This window comes from Onychostoma macrolepis, chromosome 10 (genome assembly GCF_012432095.1).
Source record: "Onychostoma macrolepis isolate SWU-2019 chromosome 10, ASM1243209v1, whole genome shotgun sequence".
Classification (NCBI taxonomy): domain Eukaryota; kingdom Metazoa; phylum Chordata; class Actinopteri; order Cypriniformes; family Cyprinidae; genus Onychostoma; species Onychostoma macrolepis.
Window position 1 is genome coordinate 14,472,283 of NC_081164.1, and position 26,201 is coordinate 14,498,483.

Below are 26,201 nucleotides of genomic sequence, written 5' to 3' on the forward strand. Positions count from 1 at the left end.
GGGGGACAACCCTCAGATAGGGGGGGTACTGCCCCCCCCCCGGGATTTACGCCTATGGGTCAGGATAAGGTAACACGTATTTTAATGTGATGTGGTGACAAGAATATTTAAGGCAAGAGCTATTTTCAGTCCGCTGCATTATTTCCCTCATTGTGTTCATTTTTTCCCCCTTTGTATTCCGCTGTAACTCTATGAAAAAAAACAAATATATATATATATATATATATCATATACTGCGCATTTGCGGTTTGCTCTCTTGATATAATTCCATCAAATGAACAATGAACTGGAATGCACTAAGAGATTTCTCCCCCAAATCTGACGTCTCTTTCCAGGTTTGTTTTCACATGCTTTAAAATGTAATTGTCTCCCCTTTTCATTTATAATCCCTATCATTTCTATTTGAGATGTTTCGAAAGCAGAAAATTATCTATTTGCTATCTTTTATAATGACGGAAATCACTTTGAAATATTATCACTCATTGTTAATATTAAGGAACATTTTTTGATTAAGGCAAGGTACCTTACATTATATAGACATGTATTACTACAGTGATATTCACCACGTGCATGATATTGTAGCGGAAATAATCGAACTTTGGGAGTCATTGGTTGTTAGTGAGACTTAGAAGAACTGTATTTAAGTTCTATTGCCGGGTTTTATTTGTGTGGCAATCACTCCCGGGTGTCGGTCAGGACACAGGAACCAGACCAATTGCTGAATTGAGGGTATTTAATGAACAGTTGAAGTAGGCATGGGTAAACAGTCTTTGAGTTGGCTTTATAATATATGTGTTCTGAAATTAAATAAATATAAGTAACAGCATAATGAAATTAGTATCCGTATACATTCATCCAATAACTAAACTAAACAGTATATGTGCAATTAATTACTAGCATGGTCAAAGCAATAATAATTGCCGCGAAGCACTGTCACATGTACGGAAACGTGACTAAATACAAAGTGCGTCACAGACTACAACTAACATTACTGATTAAACTACTCAAAATATCAGCTATACAATACACAATATAGTAGAAAATATCTTCCTTCAACAGGCAAACATAATATACACTGCGTGCATAACAGTTAACGAGGAGAAATTATATGAATCTATGCCTCATCTAGACACATAAATCACAATTTAGCACACAAACATGCTAATCTTAATTATTAAATATGAAATGAGGATAGAAAACGTACTATATGGCATCGACGCACACAATATAACTATATTAAATCTCTGAATGGTGAGAATACTCTCATCTGCACAGCCCCACCAACTGCACTTGCTTTCTTTTCTTGCGCGGTTCTGCACACAATAGAGCACTGCTCGTCGCTTATAGTGTGCACTCCGGTTGTGTTGAAGCAGGTCAGTCTACGCCGGAGTTGCGCATATGTGATTGTTCAGTTATCTGTGCGGCCTTTCGTACATCGTACAAATGTCACCGTCAGGAGGTCATAATAGAACCCAGAACTGCAGACCTCACTTGCCTCAGTTAAGGTCAGTATTCATGATTCAACAATAAGAAAAAGACTGGGCAAAAATGGCATCCATGGGAGAGTTCCAAGGCAAAAGCCACTGCAGACCAAAAAGAACACAAAGGCTCATCTCACATTTGCAAAAGAAATATCTTGATTATCCCCAAGAATTTTGGGCAAATATTCTGTAGACTGATGAGACAAAAGTTGAACTTTTTGGAAGGTGGGTGTCCCGTTACATCTGGTGTGAAACCAACACAGCATTTCATAAAAATAACATCATACCAACAGTCAAACAGGGTGGTGGTAGTGTGATGGTCTGAGGCTGCTTTGCAACTTCAGGACCTGGACGACTTGCTATAATTGATGGAACCATGAATTCTGCACTCTATCAGAAAATCCTGAAGGAGAATGTCCGGCCATCAGTTTGTGACCTCAAGCTCAAGCATACTTGGGTTATGCAGCAGGACAATGATCCCAAATACACCAGCAAGTCCACCTCTGAATGGCTCAAGAAAACAAAATTAAGGTTTTGGAGTGGCTAAGTCAAAGTCCAGACTTAAATCCGATTGAGATGCTGTGGCATGACCTTAAACAGTCCTTTCATGATTGAAAACCCTCCAATGTGGCTGAATTAAAACAATTCTGCAAAGAAGAGTGGACAAAATTCCACCACAGCGATGTGAAAGACTCATTACCAGTTATCAAAACGCGCTTGATTGCAGTTGTTGCTGCAAAGGGTGGCACAACCAGTTATTAGATTTAGGGGCAATTACTTTTCACTCCACTGTGTGTGTATATATATATATATATATATATATATATATATATATATATATATATATATATAATAATAATAATAATAATAATAATAATAATAATAATAATAATAATAATAATAATAATAATGAAGTGTAAGGTTCTTATGAACAACCACCCAGAAACTTTAAACAAGTACCGCTGAAGAAAGTAGCTGACATTATTAATGAATATGAATGAAATGAAACATTCTATAAGGAAATGGTAACTTAAGAGAGTGCAGAGTCAAAACTCTCTTACCTCATCTTCATTTTCTGTAACGTCAATTGTTATCATGCTCGAGCCAAAATGAAAATTTTGCTCCTTTTTCAGAGTCCCACCAGCAGGAAGCGTGTTTTCATTATATGAGTTCACAAACTTAAAGTCACTGGTGCGCGAGCCTGTGGTTAGATACGCGTCATAATTGTAAGAGCTGCGGAGAGTTCCTGCTCCATCCACCTCTGCATAGTTGGGAGGCAGATAGGCGCTGGGAACAGCAACTGCTCCATCAAACAACAGTCTGGGCTTTCTCCTGTGACAAAACTTCACTGCCACGATCAGTATGATGAACGTCAGGAAGAAGGTGGACACGCAAACTAATGCAATGATCAAGTAGGACGTTAATTTAGAGTTGTTGTCCTCATAAGTCATATCTTTAAGTTCAGGAACTTCAGAAAGGTTGTCAGAAATGAGTAAATTTACAGCACAGGTTGTAGACAGAGAGGGCTGTCCGTTGTCCTTCACTGAAATAACGAGGTTCTGCTTCATATTGTCAGATTCAGAAATGTCTCGTTGTGTTTTGATCTCTCCACTATGGAGACCAATGGTGAAAAGTCCAGGATCAGTAGATTTGACAATCTGATAGGACAGCCATGCATTCTGTCCAGAGTCAGCATCTACAGCGATCACCTTGGACACCAGAGAGCCTGACAGACTCACTTTAGGGACCATTTCAGTCATTAAAGACTTTCCATCAGGAACAGGGTATAATATCTGTGGAGAGTTATCATTCTCATCTGTTATGAAGACTTTCACAGTCACGTTACTGCTGAGCGGTGGAGATCCATTGTCTCTGGCAACAACTTTCACAGTGAAGTTTCTGAACTGCTCATAGTCAAACGATCTTACAGCATGAATCACCCCTGTATCTCCATTAATAGATAGAAATGAGGACACTGGGACCCCATTGACTTCACTGGGAACCAGAGAGTACAGTACAGTCCCGTTCTGTCTCCAGTCTGGGTCATTTGCACTGACAGAACAAACAGACGTGCCTGGTGTGTTATTTTCACTTATATAAGCGCTGTAGGACTGCTGCTCAAATACAGGAGGATTGTCATTCACATCTGAGACAAATAAGTGAATTGTCATTGAGGTTGATAATGGTGGAGATCCCCCATCTGTGGCTGTGATGGTAATGTTATAATCAGATTCTTTCTCTCGGTCTAGAGCTTTTGTAGTTACTAGAGAAAAATAGTTTTTAACAGATGGGTTCAGTTTGAAAGGAACATTTTGCTGAACAGAACAACGAATCTGCCGGTTTTCTCCTGAGTCTTTGTCTTGAACATTAATGATTCCCACCTCAGTGCCTGGCTCAGAGTTTTCAGGTACTGGATTATTCAAAGATTTAAGGATGATTCTAGGTGGATTATCATTAACATCAGTTACATCTATTATAACTTTAGCAGTTGATGCCAATCCGGATGCATCTTTAGCTTGAATTCCCATTTCATACTTTTTGTCTTTTTCATAATCAATTTCATCAGTCACCACAATTTGTCCTGTTGTTTTATTAATAGAAAATAATTTAGAAGTTTTATCTGACATTCTACTGAATTCATACGTCACTTCCCCGTTTGGACCTTCATCAGCATCAGTTGCGCTCACTCTGATTATTTCTGTTCCTGAAGGTGTATTTTCAGCCAGACTGACTTTATAAACAGACTCACTAAACACTGGGACATTATCATTAGCATCGAGAACAGTGATGTGTATGACAGCAGTGCCAGACCTCTGCGGTGAACCACCATCAGTGGCTGTGAGTATCATATCTATCTCCTTCTGCTGTTCACGATCCAACTCCTTTTCCAACACGAGTTCAGCGAATTTTCCTCCATCTGCAGTATCATGTACAGTCAATATAAAATGTTGATTTTCTCCAGTGAATAGCGATTGACTGCATTATTTCCAATATCTGAATCATGAGCCTCATGCAAACGGAATCGCTGGCCTTTGTCTGCTGATTCTGTAATTTCAAAGATAATACGTTCATTTGGAAATTGTGGTGCATTGTCATTTATATCCTGAATTTGCAGAATTATACGGTGCACTTCAAGTGGGTTTTCCAGGACGAGCTCATAACTGAGAATGCAGGGAATTTGTGATCCACAAAGCTCCTCTCGGTCTATTGTCTCTGCCACGATTAAATCACCAGTATTCAGATTAATATCACAGTACCGTTTGCTGCTGTCCTCCGTGTCTATCCGAGCTTTACGAGTAGATAATTGTTTCACATCCATTCTGAGATCCTTGGCTATATTTCCAATCACATACTGGCGCTTCGTTTCTTCCGGAATGTTGTAGCTCAGATCTGAACAGATGGTTTTCAAAGGAAACAGAAGGAAAGCCACGAAAAACGACAAGAAAGAAACCGAAAATAATCTGTATTCCATTTTTGAAGAGCTGAAGTTGCAATTGCTCATCAGTTAATGACTAGATGATATTTCAATATTTCTATCAGCATCGACGGACGGTTACTCCTTTTGTGCGGCGTTTATTCTTACAGACAGAGCACATATTCCATATATTAGGTGTTTGGGTGGAGAGACGCTGCAGTATTGGTGAATAGCGACTCTCTGAGTATTTTTGGGTCATTGCATCATTCATGTATATATTGAAATGACTGCAGGGAGTAACCAAATGAATTTTGATGTTTGTCAACGTGTATTATTGTAAAATATTAATTTGCATAAAATAAATATAGGAAAGAAATTGAAAATGGTCACACGTTTTGAGATAACGAACAACAGACAGTTCTGGTGCTGTCCATGCGTGGTTCTGAAACGGGATGACATCAGAGACATTCAACGAGAAAATATTAAAGTAACTTTAAAATCATATTGAATAAAAGAGTAATTCCGTTTTAAAAGGCAGGGAGGCTTATCGTCCTATTCAGCGATTCAACCAAGTTTTTTCGTAAGTTTTAACGTTAATGTGCACTGTACTATCGGCCTCGAATTGATAATTGTTCTAACATTTTTAGACCATAGCCTATACGTTAAACTTACAAAAGAGGTAAGTTTCTTTTTAGGCTAAAACAACAACAGACAATTGCAAGAAACTGTTCATCTGACAGAGCTCAAATACACAACTTAGCCAATGCCACATTAATTTTTTCTAAACACGTTTGAAGACCGCAATTCCATAAATAAATGAATGAATGTATGTATGTATGTATGTATGTAAGTATGTATGTATGTATGTATGTATGTATGTATGAATTAATTAATTAATTACTTTTGTATGTTTTACCAGAATTGATGAACGCAAGGTTGAAGGACTGTTGAAGGTGTGCAGTAGGAAGTACACACATTTATGAGATCAAAATTTCTTGAGCGGCATAATCTGGTTCGTTTAATAAAAACACACAAGACATCCACTACGATAAAGTGTGAGGTATTTCAAAATATTTCAACGCTTTTTATTTTGAAATAATTGTTTACTTGAGAAGAAATTATGTTGGAAATTAAGTGTAAAATGTCATGTTTTCTGAGCTGCAGCACAACAGTCAGTGCTGGTGCTGCCCAGACCTGTGGTTTTGAAACCGAATGACTTCACAGACAAATTAGCCGAAAAACACTTAAGAAATTCAGAATTTACTCGAAATAAAAAATAAAAAAAAATAAATAAAAATGTATTTTTATTAACTACTTCAAGTTTTAACTTAAATGCTGTGCACCATACTATTAACCTCAAAAAAACAAATCCCGTCCACAGTTCATCAAAGCAGCGTGATATACCGTCATACCGGATGGCGGTGTGCCAATAAATTTACTAAATTATGGGAATAAAGGCTAACCAAAGACTCATTCTGATCTATTTAAATAGTTTTCTCTATAGTTCATTGGAAAAGGCTTATTGGAAATACGAATACGTGCCTTTTGCAAAACTGAAAGAAAGAAAGAAAGAAAGAAAGAAAGAAAGAAAGAAACGTACCTAGATGTACGATTCACTGCAGTTTACAGTTGAAATGAACACTAGAGGCAGTAAAACTCAGACAACTTTTATTCTTTTCCACACATTTACAGGTACAGAGTTTTGATTAATAAAGGCTAATTTTCACACAATTACTTGCAGAATATTATGTTATGACTTTAAAACAATTTTAACATCCTGCACGATTTGAAAGCTGATACTTTAGAACGTTTTCATCACATATATATATAGCTTCATATGCATGGGTTTTCTAAATCACTAGGTTTGCTCGGTAGCTCAGGCGATATGGGGTTGCACTTGGGTGATGAAGAGCTCTGGAACGAACCCTGTGAATCTACGGTTCGACATAACAGCTCAAATCCGCATAAGGATGTTAAAATCGCACGGTTGCATCAGCGAATAAGTTTTTATATTACTTTTGCATTTGTTAACACTATAGGGTAGGTTTAAGGTTGGTTGTGGTGTGGGGGATATTTCCAACACGATAGAGCATTAACCTTTAGTGGCACTCCCGAATATTTGAAATCTGAACAGCCACAATACGTACTTCAAGCAGTGTAATAAAAACGCTGCAATACGTGCCTGTACCAACTTAATAATAACGTGTCAAGGTCACGTATAAAACGTGCGTTTTAGGCGCCACTCTCTGGACATTTTACTTTGAAACTGCCGCGAAACGTGCAGCAAGGTACATAATTAAAGTGTTACAGAAATGCATATAGAGTATTTCCGATGAGCATGGGTTGCGTATTTTACATATATCTTAAAATGAAAGAAATGAAGAAAGCTGATAGCAATAAAATACAGAAATTTGTAATGAAGTGTGAGTTTCACGAAAATGGCAAACCAGCATCATTAAACAAAAACCGCTTTAAAAAGAAGTGGCTGATATTATTATTATTATTATTATTATAAATATTTTATCAACGGAGACATTAGGAAATACAGTCATTAAAGAGGGTCGAGAGGAGTTAAACTTCTCTTACCTCATCTTCATTTCCTGTAACGTCGAGTGTTACCATGCTAGACCCAAAATGAAAATCGTGCTCCTTTTTCAGAGTCCCACAAGCAGGAAGCGTGTTTTCATTATATGAGCTCACAAACTTAAAGTCGCTGGTGCGCGAGCCTGTGGTTAGATACGCGTCATAATTGTAAGAGCTGCGGAGAGTTCCTGCTCCATCCACCTCTGCATAGTTGGGAGGCAGATATGCGCTGGGAATAGCAACTGCTCCATCAAACAACAGTCTGGGCTTTCTCCTGTGACAAAACTTCACTGCCACGATCAGTATGATGAACGTCAGGAAGAAGGTGGACACGCAAACTAATGCAATGATCAAATATGAAGTTAATTTAGAGTTGTTGTCCTCATAAGTCATATCTTTAAGTTCAGGAACTTCAGAAAGGTTGTCAGAAATGAGTAAATTTACAGCACAGGTTGTAGACAGAGAGGGCTGTCCGTTGTCCTTCACTGAAATAACGAGGTTCTGCTTCATATTGTCAGATTCAGAAATGTCTCGTTGTGTTTTGATCTCTCCACTATGGAGACCAATGGTGAAAAGTCCCGGATCAGGAGATTTGACAATCTGATAGGACAGCCATGCATTCTGTCCAGAGTCAGCATCTACAGCGATCACCTTGGACACCAGAGAGCCTGACAGACTCGCTTTCGGGACCATTTCAGTCATTAAAGACTTTCCATCAGGGACAGGGTATAATATCTGCGGAGAGTTATCATTCTCATCTGTTATGAAGACTTTCACAGTCACGTTACTGCTGAGCGGTGGAGATCCATTGTCTCTGGCAACAACTTTGACAGTGAAGTTTCTGAACTGCTCATAGTCAAATGATCTTACAGCATGAATCGCCCCTGTATCTCCATTAATGGATAGAAATGAGGAAACTGGGACCCCATTGACTTCACTGGGAACCAGAGAGTACAGTACAGTCCCGTTCTGTCTCCAGTCTGGGTCATTTGCACTGACAGAACAAACAGAAGTGCCTGGCGTGTTATTTTCACTTATATAAGCGCTGTAGGACTGCTGCTCAAATACAGGAGGATTGTCATTCACATCTGAAACAAATAAGTGAATTGTCATTGAGGTGGATAATGGTGGAGATCCCCCATCTGTGGCTGTGATGGTAATGTTATAATCAGATTCTTTCTCTCGGTCTAGAGCTTTTGTAGTTACTAGAGAGAAATAGTTTTTAACAGATGGGTTCAGTTTGAAAGGAACATTTTGCTGAACAGAACAACGAATCTGCCGGTTTTCTCCTGAGTCTTTGTCTTGAACATTAATGATTCCCACCTCAGTGCCTGGCTCAGAGTTTTCAGGTACTGGATTATTCAAAGATTTAAGGATGATTCTAGGTGGATTATCATTAACATCAGTTACATCTATTATAATTTTAGCAGTTGATGCTAGTCCAGATGCATCTTTGGACTGAATTATCATTTCGTAATTTTTTTCATTTTCATAATCAATTTCTCCACCCACCATAATTTGTCCTGTTGTTTTATCAATAGAAAATAACTTCGCAGCTTTATCTGAAATTCTACTGAATTCATACGTCACTTCCCCGTTTGGACCTTCATCAGCATCAGTTGCGCTCACTCTGATTATTTCTGTTCCTGAAGGTGTATTTTCAGCCAGAGTGACTTTATAAACAGACTCACTAAACACTGGAACATTATCATTAGCATCGAGAACAGTGATGTGTATGACAGCAGTGCCAGACCTCTGCGGTGAACCACCATCAGTGGCTGTGAGTATCATATCTATCTCCTTCTGCTGTTCACGATCCAACTCCTTTTCCAACACGAGTTCAGCGAATTTTCCTCCATCTGCACTATCGTGAATATCCAAAACAAAATGCTTATTTTTCGCTAGTGAATAGCTATTAACAACATTTTGCCCCATATCCTTGTCATGCGCCTCATCCAAACGAAATCGCTGGCCTTTAACTGCTGCTTCTGTAATTTCAAAGACAATACGTTCATTTGGAAATCGTGGTGCGTTGTCATTTATATCCTGAATTTGAAGGATTATACGGTGCACTTCAAGAGGGTTTTCCAGGACGAGCTCATAACTGAGAATGCAGGACATTCGAGATCCACAAAGCTCCTCTCGGTCTATTGTCTCTGCCACGATTAAATCACCAGTATTCAGATTAACATCACAGTACCGTTTGCTGTCCTCCGTGTCTATCCGAGCTTTACGAGCAGATAATTGTTTCACATCCATCCTCAGATCCTTGGCTATATTTCCAATCACATACTGGCGCTTCGTTTCTTCCGGAAAATTGTAGCTCAAATCAGCACAGACTGTATTCAGAGGAAACAGAAGGAAAACCACGGAAAACGCAAACAATGGACCTGAAAATAATCTGTATTCCATTTTTTGAAGAGTTAATGTTGCACCTTCTCAACAGTAAACTAATCTTAGAAATATATTATAATAATTCTATCTGTCCCGACGGACTGTTACTCCATTTTGTGCGGCGTTTATTCTAACAGACAGAGCCCTTGTTGCATTAAAAATGGGAGGAGAGACGCATCACTTTGCAGACTTAGTGAATAGCGACACTGTGAGTATTTTTCTGCTAATTGCAACACTCAAATATTTAATGAAAAGACTACAGTGATCAACTAAGTGAAGTGTCATATTTGACTAGGCTTATTAATTAAAAAAAAAATTGTTTGCATAAATTTGTAACTATGTTTATATTGGGAAGGAACTGAAAATTGTCACGCAAGCAAATATGAACTACAAAAGACAGTTCTGGTGCTGTCCAGGCTTCTGGTGCTGAAACCAGAAGACCTTACAGACATTGGACGAAAATGAAAAATTTACTTAACTTCATATTCATTTTAAATGAAGGGGTAAACACGTTTTACAAGAAAAAGGGATGACTGATCTCTTACTGCTTCAACCACACTTAGCTCTTGAGTAAGTTTTAACGCGGATGTATACTGTATTTTTCATCTCAACGTGTTAAATGTTCTAACACTTTTAGGAAATCTTAGTTAAAACTTACTAAAAAGCTAAGTTTTTTGTTGTTGTTGTTGTTGTTGAGTTTTTTTTTTTGTTTGTTTGTTTGTTTGTTTTTTTGTAGACTAAAACAACAACTGAAAATCGCAAGTAACTGTTAAATCTAGCAGACACATCACAAGCCAAAAACCATATTGTCCAGTCTAAACACTTTTAAATACCAAAAAATTCACGCGAACAAAACTTAATATGGAAGAAAACAAGAGAGAAATTCTTCAAAAACAAACCTTTATATTGATGAATGCAGTTTTCAAGTACTGGTAAAGGTGTACAAGAAGCATGTAAATGTATGAGACCCAAAATGTTTGGCATAAATAATCAGGACTATTAAAATTGTGTTCATTATATTAGTGGCAAATGGCTTTTACAGATACGGTGATATGAAATGATATAAGAGAGAGAGGATAGCAGTTTTATACAAACGTGTGAGGTTTCAATAAATTACCATACAAAAACGTTGTTTAAACAGGACCTGCCTTAATAAACTGGATGATAGAATTAATGCAAATATTATTTAAAAAAAAAGTATAATAAGCCGAGACACCATGAAATGCAAAAAGACAGTACAAAAAAAGTAAAGCCTCTCTTACCTCATCTTCATTTTCTGTAACGTCAAGTGTTATCATGCTTGAGCCAAAATGGAAATTGTGCTCCTTTTTCAGAGTCCCACCAGCAGGAAGCGTGTTTTCATTATACGAGCTCACAAACTTAAAGTCACTGGTGCGCGAGCCTGTGGTTAGATACGCGTCATAATTGTAAGAGCTGCGGAGAGTTCCTGCTCCATCCACCTCTGCATAGTTGGGAGGCAGATAGGCGCTGGGAACAGCAACTGCTCCATCAAACAACAGTCTGGGCTTTCTCCTGTGACAAATCTTCACTGCCACGATCAGTATGATGAACGTCAGGAAGAAGGTGGACACGCAAACTAATGCAATGATCAAGTAGGACGTTAATTTAAAGTTGTTGTCCTCATAAGCCATATCTTTAAGTTCAGGAACTTCAGAAAGATTGTCAGAAATGAGTAAATTTACAGCACAGGTTGTAGACAGAGAGGGCTGTCCGTTGTCCTTCACTGAAATAACGAGGTTCTGCTTCATATTGTCAGATTCAGAAATGTCTCGTTGTGTTTTGATCTCTCCACTATGGAGACCAATGATGAAAAGTCCAGGATCAGTAGATCTGACAATCTGATATGACAGCCATGCATTCTGTCCAGAGTCAGCATCTACAGCGATTACCTTGGACACCAGAGAGCCTGAGAGAGTCGCTTTAGGGACCATTTCAGTCATTAAAGACTTTCCATCAGGAACAGGGTATAATATCTGTGGAGAGTTATCATTCTCATCTGTTATGAAGACTTTCACAGTCACGTTACTGCTGAGCGGTGGAGATCCATTGTCTCTGGCAACAACTTTCACAGTGAAGTTTCTGAACTGCTCATAGTCAAACGATCTTACAGCATGAATCACCCCTGTATCTCCGTTAATAGATAGAAATGAGGACACTGGGACCCCATTGACTTCACTGGGAACCAGAGAGTACAGTACAGTCCCGTTCTGTCTCCAGTCTGGGTCATTTGCACTGACAGAACAAACAGAAGTGCCTGGTGTGTTATTTTCACTTATATAAGCGCTGTAGGACTGCTGCTCAAATACAGGAGGATTGTCATTCACATCTGAGACAAATAATTGAATTGTCATTGAGGTGGATAATGGTGGAGATCCCCCATCTGTGGCTGTGATGGTAATGTTGTAATCAGATTCTTTCTCTCGGTCTAGAGCTTTTGTAGTTACTAGAGAGAAATAGTTTTTAACAGATGGGTTCAGTTTGAAAGGAACATTTTGCTGAACAGAGCAACGAATCTGCCGGTTTTCTCCTGAGTCTTTGTCTTGAACATTAATGATTCCCACCTCAGTGCCTGGCTCAGAGTTTTCAGGTACTGGATTATTCAAAGATTTAAGGATGATTCTAGGTGGATTATCATTAACATCAGTTACATCTATTATAACTTTTGCAGTTGATGCTAATCCAGAACCATCCTGAGCATGGATGCCCATTTCATAGTTTTTTTCATTTTCATAATCAATTTCTCCAATCAACAAAATTTTACCTGTTTTCTTATCAATAGAAAATAACTTCGCAGCTTTGTCTGATATTCTGCTGAATTCATACGTCACTTCCCCGTTTGGACCTTCATCAGCATCAGTTGCGCTCACTCTGATTATTTCTGTTCCTGAGGGTGTATTTTCAGCCAGAGTGACTTTATAAACAGACTCACTAAACACTGGAACATTATCATTAGCATCGAGAACAGTGATGTGTATGACAGCAGTGCCAGACCTCTGCGGTGAACCACCATCAGTGGCTGTGAGTATCATATCTATCTCCTTCTGCTTTTCACGATCCAGTTCCTTCTGCAACACGAGTTCAGCGAATTTTCCTCCATCTGCACTATCGTGAATATCCAAAACAAAATGTTCGTTTCTCTCTAGTGAATAGCTATTGACGGCATTATGCCCAATATCTGAATCATGAGCCTCATGCAAACGGAATCGCTGGCCTTTAACTGCTGATTCTCTGATTTCAAAACTAATACGTTCATTTGGAAATCGTGGTGCATTGTCATTTATATCCTGAATTTGAAGGATTATACGGTGCACTTCAAGAGGGTTTTCCAGGACGAGCTCATAACTGAGAATGCAGGACATTCGAGATCCACAAAGCTCCTCTCGGTCTATTGTCTCTGCCACGATTAAATCACCAGTATTCAGATTAACATCACAGTACCGTTTGCTGTCCTCCGTGTCTATCCGAGCTTTACGAGCAGATAATTGTTTCACATCCATCCTCAGATCCTTGGCTATATTTCCAATCACATACTGGCGCTTCGTTTCTTCCGGAATATTGTAGTTCAAATCATCGCAGACGGTTCTCAGAGCAAAGAGAATGAGAGCAACGAAATACGTAAAAAAAGGAAATGAAAATATTCGGTGTTCCATTTTTGAAGATTTGATGCTGCAAATGATCAACAGTTAGTGACTCTTTAACGGATGATATTCCAATAATTCTATCGATGTCTACGGACGGTTACTCCATTTGATGCAACGTTTATTATAATAGACAGAGCTCATATTGCGTGCTTTAAGTGTGGGAGGAGAGACGTATCACACTGCATTCTTGGTGAATAGCGACACTGTGAGTATTTTTCTGCTCACTGCGTCATGCATGAAAAGACAACGGGTATGGACCAGAATAAGTCTGGTGTTTTTTTTTTTTTTTTTTTTTTTGTTGTTGTTTCTTTGTTTGTTTTCAAAGCGTGCTATTTTGCAATATTTAATACTTTAAAATAATTATACAGGGAAAAAATTATAAGCGGTCACGTCTTCTGAGAAAATATATAACAGTCAGCGATGTCAGTGCCCATGCTTGTGGTGCTAAATATGAATAGCTAGACTCAAAGACAAACTGGATGAGAAAAAAAGTGATGTAACTCCGAATTTATATTAAATAAATAAATAACTCCATTGTAGTAATGAATGTTTTCTTTTCACCAGTTCAGATAAACTTAGTTCTTTATAGGTTTTAAATGCAGTACGTTTTACAATCGACCTCAGAGCGATAAAATCATCAAAAACCTTGTATCAAAATGCCATGAAGCTTTTAATTCGGGCAAAGATCAAATACGCAGTTTTACTAGTAAATGTTATATTATTCACTAAATTTCTTAAAAAAAATAAAAAAATAAAACTTTGGGCCTGAAGTGGTCACAAACAAAATGCAGTAAGGAAAAATACGATAAATAAATGCCTCTAAAGTAGACCGTTGTATTTTCATATTTAATGAAGGCAAAATTATCGTCCATCACACCACCAAAAAGTCTGAATGGCGAGCAGAAATTATACAAATTCATGAGATCAAAATTTGATGACGCAGTAATCTGGTCCACTAAACAGTTTTCGTTATATCCGTAGCAAACGTGTTCTGAGCTAAAAAAATAAATAAATAAATAAGAATAATAAATAAATAAATAAGAATAATAAAAAAAACCTAAATAAAATAAAATAAAATAAAGAAATACTAGAGGGGTGATAGAAATATCATACAAAAGAATAAATTGTGAGAGGTTCTTTTGAATTATGCTCCCCAAAAATGTTTAAACAAGACCCGCCTTAAACAGTAAAGTAGCTGCAATGGAAATACTATTCAAAATATACAAGCAACGCAAACACCAGAAAAAAATAGTCAAAGTTAAGCCCCTCTTACCTCATCTTCATTGTGTGTAACATCAAGTGTTATCATGTTGGTTGTAAATTGAATATTGTTCTCCTTTTTCAGAGTCCCACCAGCAGGAAGCGTGTTTTCATTATACGAGCTCACAAACTTAAAGTCACTGGTGCGCGAGCCTGTGGTTAGATACGCGTCATAATTGTAAGAGCTGCGGAGAGTTCCTGCTCCATCCACCTCTGCATAGTTGGGAGGCAGATAGGCGCTGGGAATAGCAACTGCTCCATCAAACAACAGTCTGGGCTTTCTCCTGTGACAAATCTTCACTGCCACGATCAGTATGATGAACGTCAGAAAAAAGGTGGACACGCAAACTAATGCAATGATCAAATATGAAGTTAATTTAGAGTTGTTGTCCTCATAAGTCATATCTTTAAGTTCAGGAACTTCAGAAAGGTTGTCGGAAATTAGTAAATTTACAGCACAGGTTGTAGACAGAGAGGGCTGTCCGTTGTCCTTCACTGAAATAACGAGGTTCTGCTTCATATTGTCAGATTCAGAAATGTCTCGTTGTGTTTTGATCTCTCCACTATGGAGACCAATGGTGAAAAGTCCAGGATCAGGAGATTTGACAATCTGATAGGACAGCCATGCATTCTGTCCAGAGTCAGCATCTACAGCGATCACCTTGGACACCAGAGAGCCTGAGAGAGTCGCTTTAGGGACCATTTCAGTCATTAAAGACTTTCCATCAGGGACAGGGTATAATATCTGTGGAGAGTTATCATTCTCATCTGTTATGAAGACTTTCACAGTCACGTTACTGCTGAGCGGTGGAGATCCATTGTCTCTGGCAACAACTTTGACAGTGAAGTTTCTGAACTGCTCATAGTCAAATGATCTTACAGCATGCATCACCCCTGTATCTCCATTAATGGATAGAAATGAGGACACTGGGACCCCATTGACTTCACTGGGAACCAGAGAGTACAGTACAGTCCCGTTCTGTCTCCAGTCTGGGTCATTTGCACTCACAGAACAAACAGAAGTGCCTGGTGTGTTATTTTCACTTATATAAGCGCTGTAGGACTGCTGCACAAATACAGGAGGATTGTCATTCACATCTGAAACAAATAATTGAATTGTCATTGAGGTGGATAATGGTGGAGATCCCCCATCTGTGGCTGTGATGGTAATGTTGTAATCAGATTCTTTCTCTCGGTCTAGAGCTTTTGTAGTTACTAGAGATAAATAGTTTTTAACAGATGGGTTCAGTTTGAAAGGAACATTTTGCTGAATAGAGCAACGAATCTGCCGGTTTTCTCCTGAGTCTTTGTCTTGAACATTAATGATTCCCACCTCAGTGCCTGGCTCAGAGTTTTCAGGTACTGGATTATTCAAAGATTTAAGGATGATTCTAGGTGGATTATCATTAACATCAGTTACATCTATTATAATTTTAGCAGTTGATGCCAATCCAGATGCATCTTTTGCTTGAATTCCCATTTCATACTTTTTTTCTTTTTCATAATCAAGTTCTCCGATCACCACAATTTGCCCTGTTGTCTTATTAATGGAAAATAATTTAGAAGTTTTATCTGACATTCTGCTGAATTCATACGTCACCTCCCCGTTTGGACCTTCATCAGCATCAGTTGCGCTCACTCTGATTATTTCTGTTCCTGAAGGTGTATTTTCAGCCAGAGTGACTTTATAAACAGACTCACTAAACACTGGAACATTATCATTAGCATCGAGAACAGTGATGTGTATGACAGCAGTGCCAGACCTCTGCGGTGAACCACCATCAGTGGCTGTGAGTATCATATCTATCTCCTTCTGCTGTTCACGATCCAACTCCTTTTCCAACACGAGTTCAGCGAATTTTCCTCCATCTGCAGTATCGTGAACATTCAAAACAAAATGTTTATTTTTCTGTAGTGAATAGCTGTTAATAGCATTTTGTCCAATATCCGTGTCATGCGCCTCATCCAAACGAAATCGCTGGCCTTTAACTGCTGATTCTCTGATTTCAATTTGTATATGCTCATTTGCAAATCGCGGAGTGTTGTCATTTATATCTTCAATTTGCAGAATTATACGGTGCACTTCAAGAGGGTTTTCCAGGACGAGCTCATAACTGAGAATGCAGGGAATTTGTGATCCACAACGCTCCTCTCGGTCTATTGTCTCTGCCACGATTAAATCACCAGTATTCAGATTAATATCACAGCACCGTTTGCTACTGTCCTCCGTGTCTATCCGAGCTTTACGAGTAGATAATTGTTTCGCTTCCATTCTGAGATCATTGGCTATATTTCCAATCACATACTGGCGCTTCGTTTCTTCCGGAATATTGTAGCTCAGATCATCGCAGACGGTTCTTAGAGCAAAGAGAATGAGAGCAACGAAATACGTATAAAAAGGAACTGAAAATAATCGGTGTTCCATTGTTAAAGGTTTGGTATTGCAAATGCTCAACAATAAATATCTCTTAAACGGATGATATTCCAGTAATTCTATCAGCATCGACGGACGGTTACTCCATGTTGTGCTGCTATTCTTACAGACAGATCTCATACTGCATACATTAACTGTGGGAGGAGAGACGCAGCAGTCTTGGTGAATAGCGACTCTGTGAGTTTTTTGGGGGTCATTGCATCATTAATGTATTTACTGAAAAAACAGCAGGGATTAACCACGTGAAGTTTGATATTTGTCAACGCGTCAATTTGCATCAACATCAGTTTACATAAAAAATAAATATAAGAAATAAACTGAAAATGGTCACACATTCTGAGATGAAGAACAACAGACAGTCCTGGCGCTGTCCATGCTTGTGGTGCTGAAACGGGATGAGCTCAAAGACATTCAACGAGAAAATACTGACGTACATTTAAATTCATATTGAATAAAAGAGTAAATCCGTTTTAAAAGAAAGGAATGCTCATCATTCTATTGAGCGCTTTACCGTTTTCTTTTTTTCTCCGTAAGTTATAGCGTCTATGTACACTATAATACTGGCCTCAAAGTGATAACTGTAAAACTTTCAGACACATCAGAACTTACAAAAGAGCTACTTTTGTTTTTTTAGGCTAAAACAACAACAGAACATTGCAAGAAACTGTTAAATCTGAGATAGCTCAAATACACAACTTTAACATTATCTTTTCTAAACACGTTTGAAGACCGCAATTCCCATGGGGGTAAAAAAAGAAAACTTTTTTACTTTTAACACACTTAATTAAAAACATCCAAAAACCAACTCTACATTATACCCCACATATATCACATTGCAATGTGTTCAGGAGACCAAAACGCAAGGTTTGAGTACTGTTAAAGGAAGTACACAATTTATGAGATCAAAAATTATCGACCTCCATAATCTGGTCCATTTAATGAAGGTGTGAGGTATTTCAAAGCTTATTATTGTGAAATTATTATTTAATTTAGAAGAAATTACATTGGAAAGTTAGTGAAATAGATCCCGTTTTCAGAGATGTGGTACAGAGGGTACAGAATGACTTCACCGACAGTTTAGGTGAAAAAATAACAGTAAAGTAATTCTGAATTTACCCTAAATAAATTAGAAATGCATGTGACTTAAAATAAAAATGTCTTTGTAATAACTGCTTCAACCAAACGTACTTATTTTGTACATGCTTAAATGTTGTGCACCATAGACTACTTACCAACATCAAAAAACAAAAATAAAGAAAAGGAAATTAAGTAAGTAAAACAGAATATTACCTCGGAAATAATTCTATATATCGTGTTCAAAACTCATCAATGCAACGTGATGTGCCACCATACAAGTTACTGATAGCAGTGTGCCGAAAATGTACGAAATCATGGGACTAAAATCTAGCTAAAGACTATTTAAATAGTCTATTTAAATAGTTTTCTCCATAGATGTGTCCAGGGGCTCAAATTGCGGGGGACCCCCCTCCCCCATTTGAGGATTAAATGTCATTACAAACCACTCCCCACTGTTAGATAAAATGTACGCCGTTGGATGTGTCCATCGTGCTTTATAGATACCTTGAAATGAAAGCCAGGAAATGAAGGTAGGTGATAGCAATATAATACAGAATTGTGTAATGGAGTTTGAGGTTCTCATAAATAGGCACCCAGCATCGTTAAACAATAAACGCTTTAAAAAGAAATGTCCGATATTATTATAAATATTTTATCAAAAGAGACACCAGGAAATACAATAATTAAAGAGTCAAGAGGAGTTAAACTTCTCTTACCTCATCTTCATTTCCTGCAACGTCAAGTGTTATCATGCTAGAGCCCAACTGAAAATTGTGCTCCTTTTTCAGAGTCCCACCAGCAGGAAGCGTGTTTTCATTATACGAGCTCACAAACTTAAAGTCACTGGTGCGCGAGCCTGTGGTTAGATACGCGTCATAATTGTAAGAGCTGCGGAGAGTTCCTGCTCCATCCACCTCTGCATAGTTGGGAGGCAGATAGGCGCTGGGAACAGCAACTGCTCCATCAAACAACAGTCTGGGCTTTCTCCTGTGACAAAACTTCACTGCCACGATCAGTATGATGAACGTCAGGAAGAAGGTGGACACGCAAACTAATGCAATGATCAAGTAGGACGTTAATTTAGAGTTGTTGTCCTCATAAGTCATATCTTTAAGTTCAGGAACTTCAGAAAGGTTGTCAGAAATGAGTAAATTTACAGCACAGGTTGTAGACAGAGAGGGCTGTCCGTTGTCCTTCACTGAAATAACGAGGTTCTGCTTCATATTGTCAGATTCAGAAATGTCTCGTTGTGTTTTGATCTCTCCACTATGGAGACCAATGGTGAAAAGTCCAGGATCGGTAGATTTGACAATCTGATAGGACAGCCATGCATTCTGTCCAGAGTCAGCATCTACAGCGATCACCTTGGACACCAGAGAGCCTGAGAGAGTCGCTTTAGGGACCATTTCAGTCATTAAAGACTTTCCATCAGGAACAGGGTATAATATCTGTGGAGAGTTATCATTCTCATCTGTTATGAAGACTTTCACAGTCACGTTACTGCTGAGCGGTGGAGATCCATTGTCTCTGGCAACAACTTTGACAGTGAAGTTTCTGAACTGCTCATAGTCAAATGATCTTACAGCATGAATCGCCCCTGTATCTCCATTAATAGATAGAAATGAGGACACTGGGACCCCATTGACTTCACTGGGAACCAGAGAGTACAGTACAGTCCCGTTCTGTCTCCAGTCTGGGTCATTTGCACTGACAGAACAAACAGAAGTGCCTGGTTTGTTATTTTCACTTATATAAGCGCTGTAGGACTGCTGCTCAAATACAGGAGGATTGTCATTCACGTCTCCGACAAATAATCTAATAGTTTTAGATGACGTTAAGGGCGGGGAACCCTCGTCAGTAGCTGTAATCGTGATATTATATTCAGATTCTCTCTCTCGGTCTAACGCTTCCGCTGTTACCAATGCAAAGTGGTTCTTAATTGATGGTGTTAGTTTAAAGCGATCATTATGCTGAATAAAACATTTAATCTTTCCATTAGATTCTATATCTTTGTCCTGCACGTATATAACGGCAACTTCTGTACCCACAGTCGCATCCTCCATAAGCGGCGTTTTAAGAGATTTAATCATGATAAAGGGAGCATTATCATTGACATCACTGATGTCTACCACTACTTTAGAAGTAGCTGCTAGACCAGCTCCGTCTTTTGCTTTAACTCGAATCTCAAACGAAGGACTGTCTTCAAAGTCTAATGGCCCTTTAATTTTTATTTCACCCGATGCTGGGTCTATTGAAAAAATAGACTTTGCATTCACCGGCATATGACTAAATTCATAAGTAACATCTCCGTTTGCTCCTTCATCAGCATCACTGGCACTCACAGTAACCACAACTGAGTCTACCGGAAGGTTTTCAGGGACACTCACCTTATAGACTGACTGAGAAAAAAGTGGTTTATTATCATTAATGTCCAAAACGCGGATTTGTATAACTACAGTGCCTGATTTCTGAGAAGTGCCCCCGTCATAAGCTGTCAAAATAAGAGAATGCTTGTCTTGTTTTTCACGGTCCAGTTCATGCTCCAACACTATTTCTGCATATTTTCCAGTTTCAGCACTAGTCTGTACAGCTAAACTGAAATGCGGGTTATTTGAGAGTCTGTAACCTTGTACTGAATTTATTCCGCTGTCTGGGTCCGCAGCCTCGTCTATGGAAAACCGAGACCCTTTAACTGCGGACTCTGGGATATCTAATTTTACCTCACTGTGGGGGAAGGCCGGATTGTTGTCGTTTATGTCTTGAATCTCCAGAGTTATACGGTGCAGTTCAAGGGGGTTTTCCATGAAGAAATCAAAAGATAATGTGCACAAAGGTTTTTGTCCGCAGAGCTCTTCTCGGTCAATCCTTTCATTTATAACCAATTCCCCATTCTGCGCGTTGATTTCACAGAAGCGGTTTTTTCCATCGAACTCAATCCTTGGCTCCCGTGATGAAAATGTATTCCTATCGACTCCTAAATCCTGCGCAATTTTGCCGACCACTGACCCTCGCTTCATTTCTTCTGGAAAGGAATAACGAATATCTCCCAAGCATAATGAAACGGCGAACGAATAAAGGACAATGGCTTTCCACATTGATCGCCGCGACGCATATGCTGCAGTGTATTCCATTCTAAGTAAACGTGAAGGAGATTCTTAAAGACAATTTCATAGACCTATTACTAAGATATATATTGTTATCAGACAAACAGCAGTGGTATGAACACGAGAAGTGTGATCTGAAAATAGAATGCAAAGCAAATGGGTGGACCGATGAACAAATTCCAGCACAGATCAACAGCGACACACTGCGTAGTGTGAAACTATCTACAGGCAAAATGTTACTCTAGTCAGTGAACTTATTTCATTTTTAAAGGTAAATGTCTAAAGGCACCGTGGTCTACAATTCTTTCAGGGTACTGAAAATGATCGTGTAAAATTTGAATAACATGGCTCAGGAGCAGACAGAGGCGCCGATACTATGATTTATTTTGTTACAAGAAGATACAAGTAGCAAAAGTTTTCCTCACACAACCAGTATAGTGAAAATCAAAGGGAATGCATTCTAGAAATTGAAAAAAAAAAATAATATATATATATATATATATATATATATATATATATATTAAAATATCAAAAGAAGACAAAACATTGTCAATCAACTTTTTTTTTCTTTTTTTTTTTTAAAGCTGCGAGTTTCCGAGTCACAATACAGACAGGCAATATTTAAGAATCAAAACAGATATTTACCTCTGTACATTCTCCTTCGTCAGACAGGCGCAACATATTAGAATCGATGTCACTTCTTATCAGAGTCCCACAAGCGGGAAGCGTGTTTTCATTATACGAGCTCACAAACTTAAAGTCACTGGTGCGCGAGCCTGTGGTTAGATACGCGTCATAATTGTAAGAGCTGCGGAGAGTTCCTGCTCCATCCACCTCTGCATAGTTGGGAGGCAGATAGGCGCTGGGAACAGCAACTGCTCCATCAAACAACAGTCTGGGCTTTCTCCTGTGACAAAACTTCACTGCCACGATCAGTATGATGAACGTCAGGAAGAAGGTGGACACGCAAACTAATGCAATGATCAAGTAGGACGTTAAATTAGAGTTGTTGTCCTCATAACTCATATCTTTAAGTTCAGGAACTTCAGACAGATTGTCAGAAATTAGTAAATTTACAGCACAGGTTGTAGAAAGAGAGGACTGTCCGTTGTCCTTCACTGAAATAACGAGGTTCTGCTTCATATCGTCAGATTCAGAAATGTCTCGTTGTGTTTTGATCTCTCCACTATGGAGACCAATGATGAAAAGTCCAGGATCAGTAGATTTGACAATCTGATATGACAGCCATGCATTCTGTCCAGAGTCAGCATCTACAGCGATCACCTTGGACACCAGAGAGCCTGACAGACTCGCTTTAGGGACCATTTCAGTCATTAAAGACTTTCCATCAGGGACAGGGTATAATATCTGCGGAGAGTTATCATTCTCATCTGTTATGAAGACTTTCACAGTCACGTTACTGCTGAGCGGTGGAGATCCATTGTCTCTGGCAACAACTTTGACAGTGAAGTTTCTGAACTGCTCATAGTCAAATGATCTTACAGCATGAATCACCCCTGTATCTGCATTAATGGATAGAAATGAGGACACTGGGACCCCATTGACTTCACTGGGAACCAGAGAGTACAGTACAGTCCCGTTCTGTCTCCAGTCTGGGTCATTTGCACTGACAGAACAAACAGAAGTGCCTGGTGTGTTATTTTCACTTATATAAACAGCATATGTCTGTAACTCAAATGTAGGGGAGTTGTCGTTGATGTCTGAAACTTGTATGTTCAGAGTTAAATTCGAGAATAAGGGGGGTGTACCTCCATCCGTTGCTGTTATTGTTACATTATAATTTTCAATTTGCTCCCGATCAAGCGAACGAGTTGTAGTGATAATGAAATAAGACTTGATGTACGGCTGTAGTTGAAATGGCAGACTTGAAGAAATGGAACAACTAACCCGGCTGTATTCACCGGAATCTTGGTCCTTCACGTTTATTACAGCGATCTCTGAACCGGGTGGGATGTTTTCTGGGATTTGGTTTTTCAGAGACTTTACTGATATAACAGGCGCGTTATCATTAATGTCATCTATTTCAATAACAACTTTACAGTGGCTTGTCTGACCTCCACCGTCCTCTGCCTGCACTTCCATCTCGTACGACGAGGACTTCTCGTGGTCCAGCTGTCCAATTACAGATATTTCTCCATAATTTTCGTCAATTTTAAACATTTCTTTTGTGTTCTCAGATAGGTGATTGATATAATACGTTATTTGTCCATTTGCGCCCTCATCCACATCGGTCGCAGCAATTTTGATGACAAACGTTCCGAGTGCTGCATTTTCGGATAAATGAGTATTGTACAAAGGCTGCGAAAATACGGGTGCATTGTCATTCACGTCTATCACGAACACTTCAATAACAACAGTTCCAGATTTAGGAGGATTTCCCCCATCCACCGCAGACAATATTAAGGAATGCTCTCCTTTTGTCTCTCTATCCAGGCTGTTTTTCAAAACAATGTCCACATACCTGTCTTTATTTGATTTTGTGTCAAGAACAAAATATTTGTTTTGACTAAGAATATACATCTGGACTGAATTCATTCCAACATCCAAATCGCGTGCACGAGCTATTTGTAATTTACTTCCGGTTGGTGCTGCTTCGCTTATCTCTAGCTTAATTGAATCTTTGGGGAAAACAGGAGGGTTGTCATTGATATCCTGGACCTCCAAAACAACGTTATGAAGCTGTAAAGGATTTTGAAGAATAAATTCAAAGTGCACGAGGCAGGGGGAGGTCGTTCCGCACAGCATCTCTCGGTCGATCCTTTCCGAAACAAAAAGATTTCCAGAATCTAGGTCTACTTCACAATATATTTTATCCCCTTGGTAATCCAAACGGGCTTTGCGAAACCTCAAGCGATCGGAATCCAAATTAAGGTCCTTACTTAGACTTCCAATCACATATTTTGTCTTTGTTTCCTCCGGCACAGAATAATGAACATCAGCAGCGGCAATGCAGAAGAGAAGCGATGTTATCCATAATCGCCATTTGGTCAAACGCAGTTTAGACATTTTCACCATATTTTCTTGGTGTAATAAAGTAAAACGTTGTATCTAAATGCTCTTCACAAGCAACCGATTTATGTAGTCGTCCGCACTGCTCTTTCAGACAAATGTTAACAGAATAGAAAGATACCCGCACCAATGGGTGTGTTCTTGTGCCCTAAAACAGCAGAGTTAATCAACAGCGACGCTGTGTGGTTGAATTGAATTTAGGTTTAGTCTGTGAGGTTTATTTCATGTTGAGCAGATGCTCCATAATTACAGAGATGTGTTTTTTTTTTTTAAATATTTAAATCCATAGTTTTATTTTCAGTTTATACCTGATATGTCACAGATAACCCTGAAATAGTATTCTTTCCCAAAAAGAAGATATGGTTAATACAAAACCCTAAATATACACGAAGTATTACCGTGAGCTTTTGTTCACAGTCAGATAAACCACGTAAACCAACAGTAGGCCTACTAATATGAGATTATAGTCTTTGTTTTCATTTAAACTGTTTGTTAGCATTTATATGGATAAAGAGTCATTTCTTTATAATTATATTTTTTTAGAGCATGTATAGATGTAGTTTATGCCAGCTACACACGCCACAAACTGGCGCATGTTTTCAGCACCATGGACAGCGCACTCCGTATAGTCGCGGAACAAGGCAGCTGAAATAGAAAGTCCAATTGCAGATACAGGCTAAAATCCCCGTTGAATGAAATTTGATTTAGAAAGGTATTCCATATTCAGTATACTGAAATTAAATTATAAATGAAATGCTTAAGAACATAGAGTATACATAGTTAAGAGAGAGAGAATACCAATTAGGCCTAAACATAGAAACAACAATAAACGAATAACCGTTAGAGAAGTCAATGCACTACATTTGCAAACTGATAAAATGGAAATTAAACTATTTCTACCTATTTCGACTGTACTGAACTTGAACTACACACATCTGGTATCCTGCGTAACAGGCAGCAGCCTGTGTGCACCAAATATAAAAAATACGTCAGAATGTTGCATAAAAATCAAATGCGACCCGAAAGACGGCAGTTTCAATGCATATATTATTATACTCCCCTATTTTATCATATTTACACTCAAAGTTCAGCCTTTCAAATGTGCATTTCGCGTTACTTCAAATAATTTCTGACCCAAACACGCGAACTTAATTTAATCCTTGTATTTCATTCCTTGGAGAACAATAACATCGGTTTGTTTCAGAAGATTTATGATTTGTGCAGGTGAAACGTTCAGGGCCGGGTTTCCCGATAACGATTGATCTTAGCGCTTAGGAGCGTTTTCTACGAATCATTTTACGAACGCTCGTTATTGTTTCACGTACGTTTCCCAAAAATGCACTTAACACAGTCGCACGTAGCCGTGCTTTAGGAGTCGCTATCTGTTGGTCAAGTGCTGAAATGTCAATTTATAGAATGGCTCGTAATTGTAGTACACGCTCGTTAATTGAAATGTTAACCTAATGCTGCGTTCCAGACAGCTCGGATAATATAATATAATATAATATGTAAAAAAGTACAATATTAATATACTATATATAATAATAATATATATTATTGTATATAATATCTAATAGAGACATTATTCGGTTTTCGTGCATGTCATCAAGCCATTGACAGATTTTTATGAGTTTATCCCTATTTTTCCCAGTCTTTGAAGCATTTCCTACATTACTTATTTTATTCTTTTTTGTTCTTGTTGTTGTTGTTGTTGTTCAGTCATTTAATTTAGATGCGTTTTTTGTTTTTGTTGTTTGTTTT

At 38.5% G+C, this 26,201-nt stretch overlaps 2 protein-coding genes across 8 annotated transcripts in view; both read right to left on the minus strand.

The window, feature by feature from the left end:
• Window positions 1-26,201, minus strand: part of LOC131548764 (protocadherin alpha-C2-like) — a 198,948-nt gene that overhangs the window by 126,353 nt on the left and 46,394 nt on the right. For 2 of the 7 annotated variants that reach the window (XM_058790292.1, XM_058790281.1), the window contains exon 1: window positions 14,809-17,312. In XM_058790292.1, the coding sequence (XP_058646275.1) occupies window positions 14,809-17,298 (2,490 nt within the window). In that variant the 5' untranslated portion in view covers window positions 17,299-17,312. Of the gene's footprint in view, window positions 1-7,482; window positions 10,003-11,135; window positions 13,656-14,808; window positions 17,313-19,022 lie in introns of those variants that run through there. The other 5 variants (XM_058790319.1, XM_058790299.1, XM_058790318.1 and 2 more) reach the window with 3 other exon arrangements.
• LOC131548103 (putative protocadherin beta-18) lies at window positions 22,032-24,539 on the minus strand. The gene has a single exon (XM_058789090.1). It carries the CDS (start codon window positions 24,444-24,446, stop codon window positions 22,032-22,034), a length of 2,415 nt encoding a protein of 804 aa, XP_058645073.1. The 5' UTR covers window positions 24,447-24,539.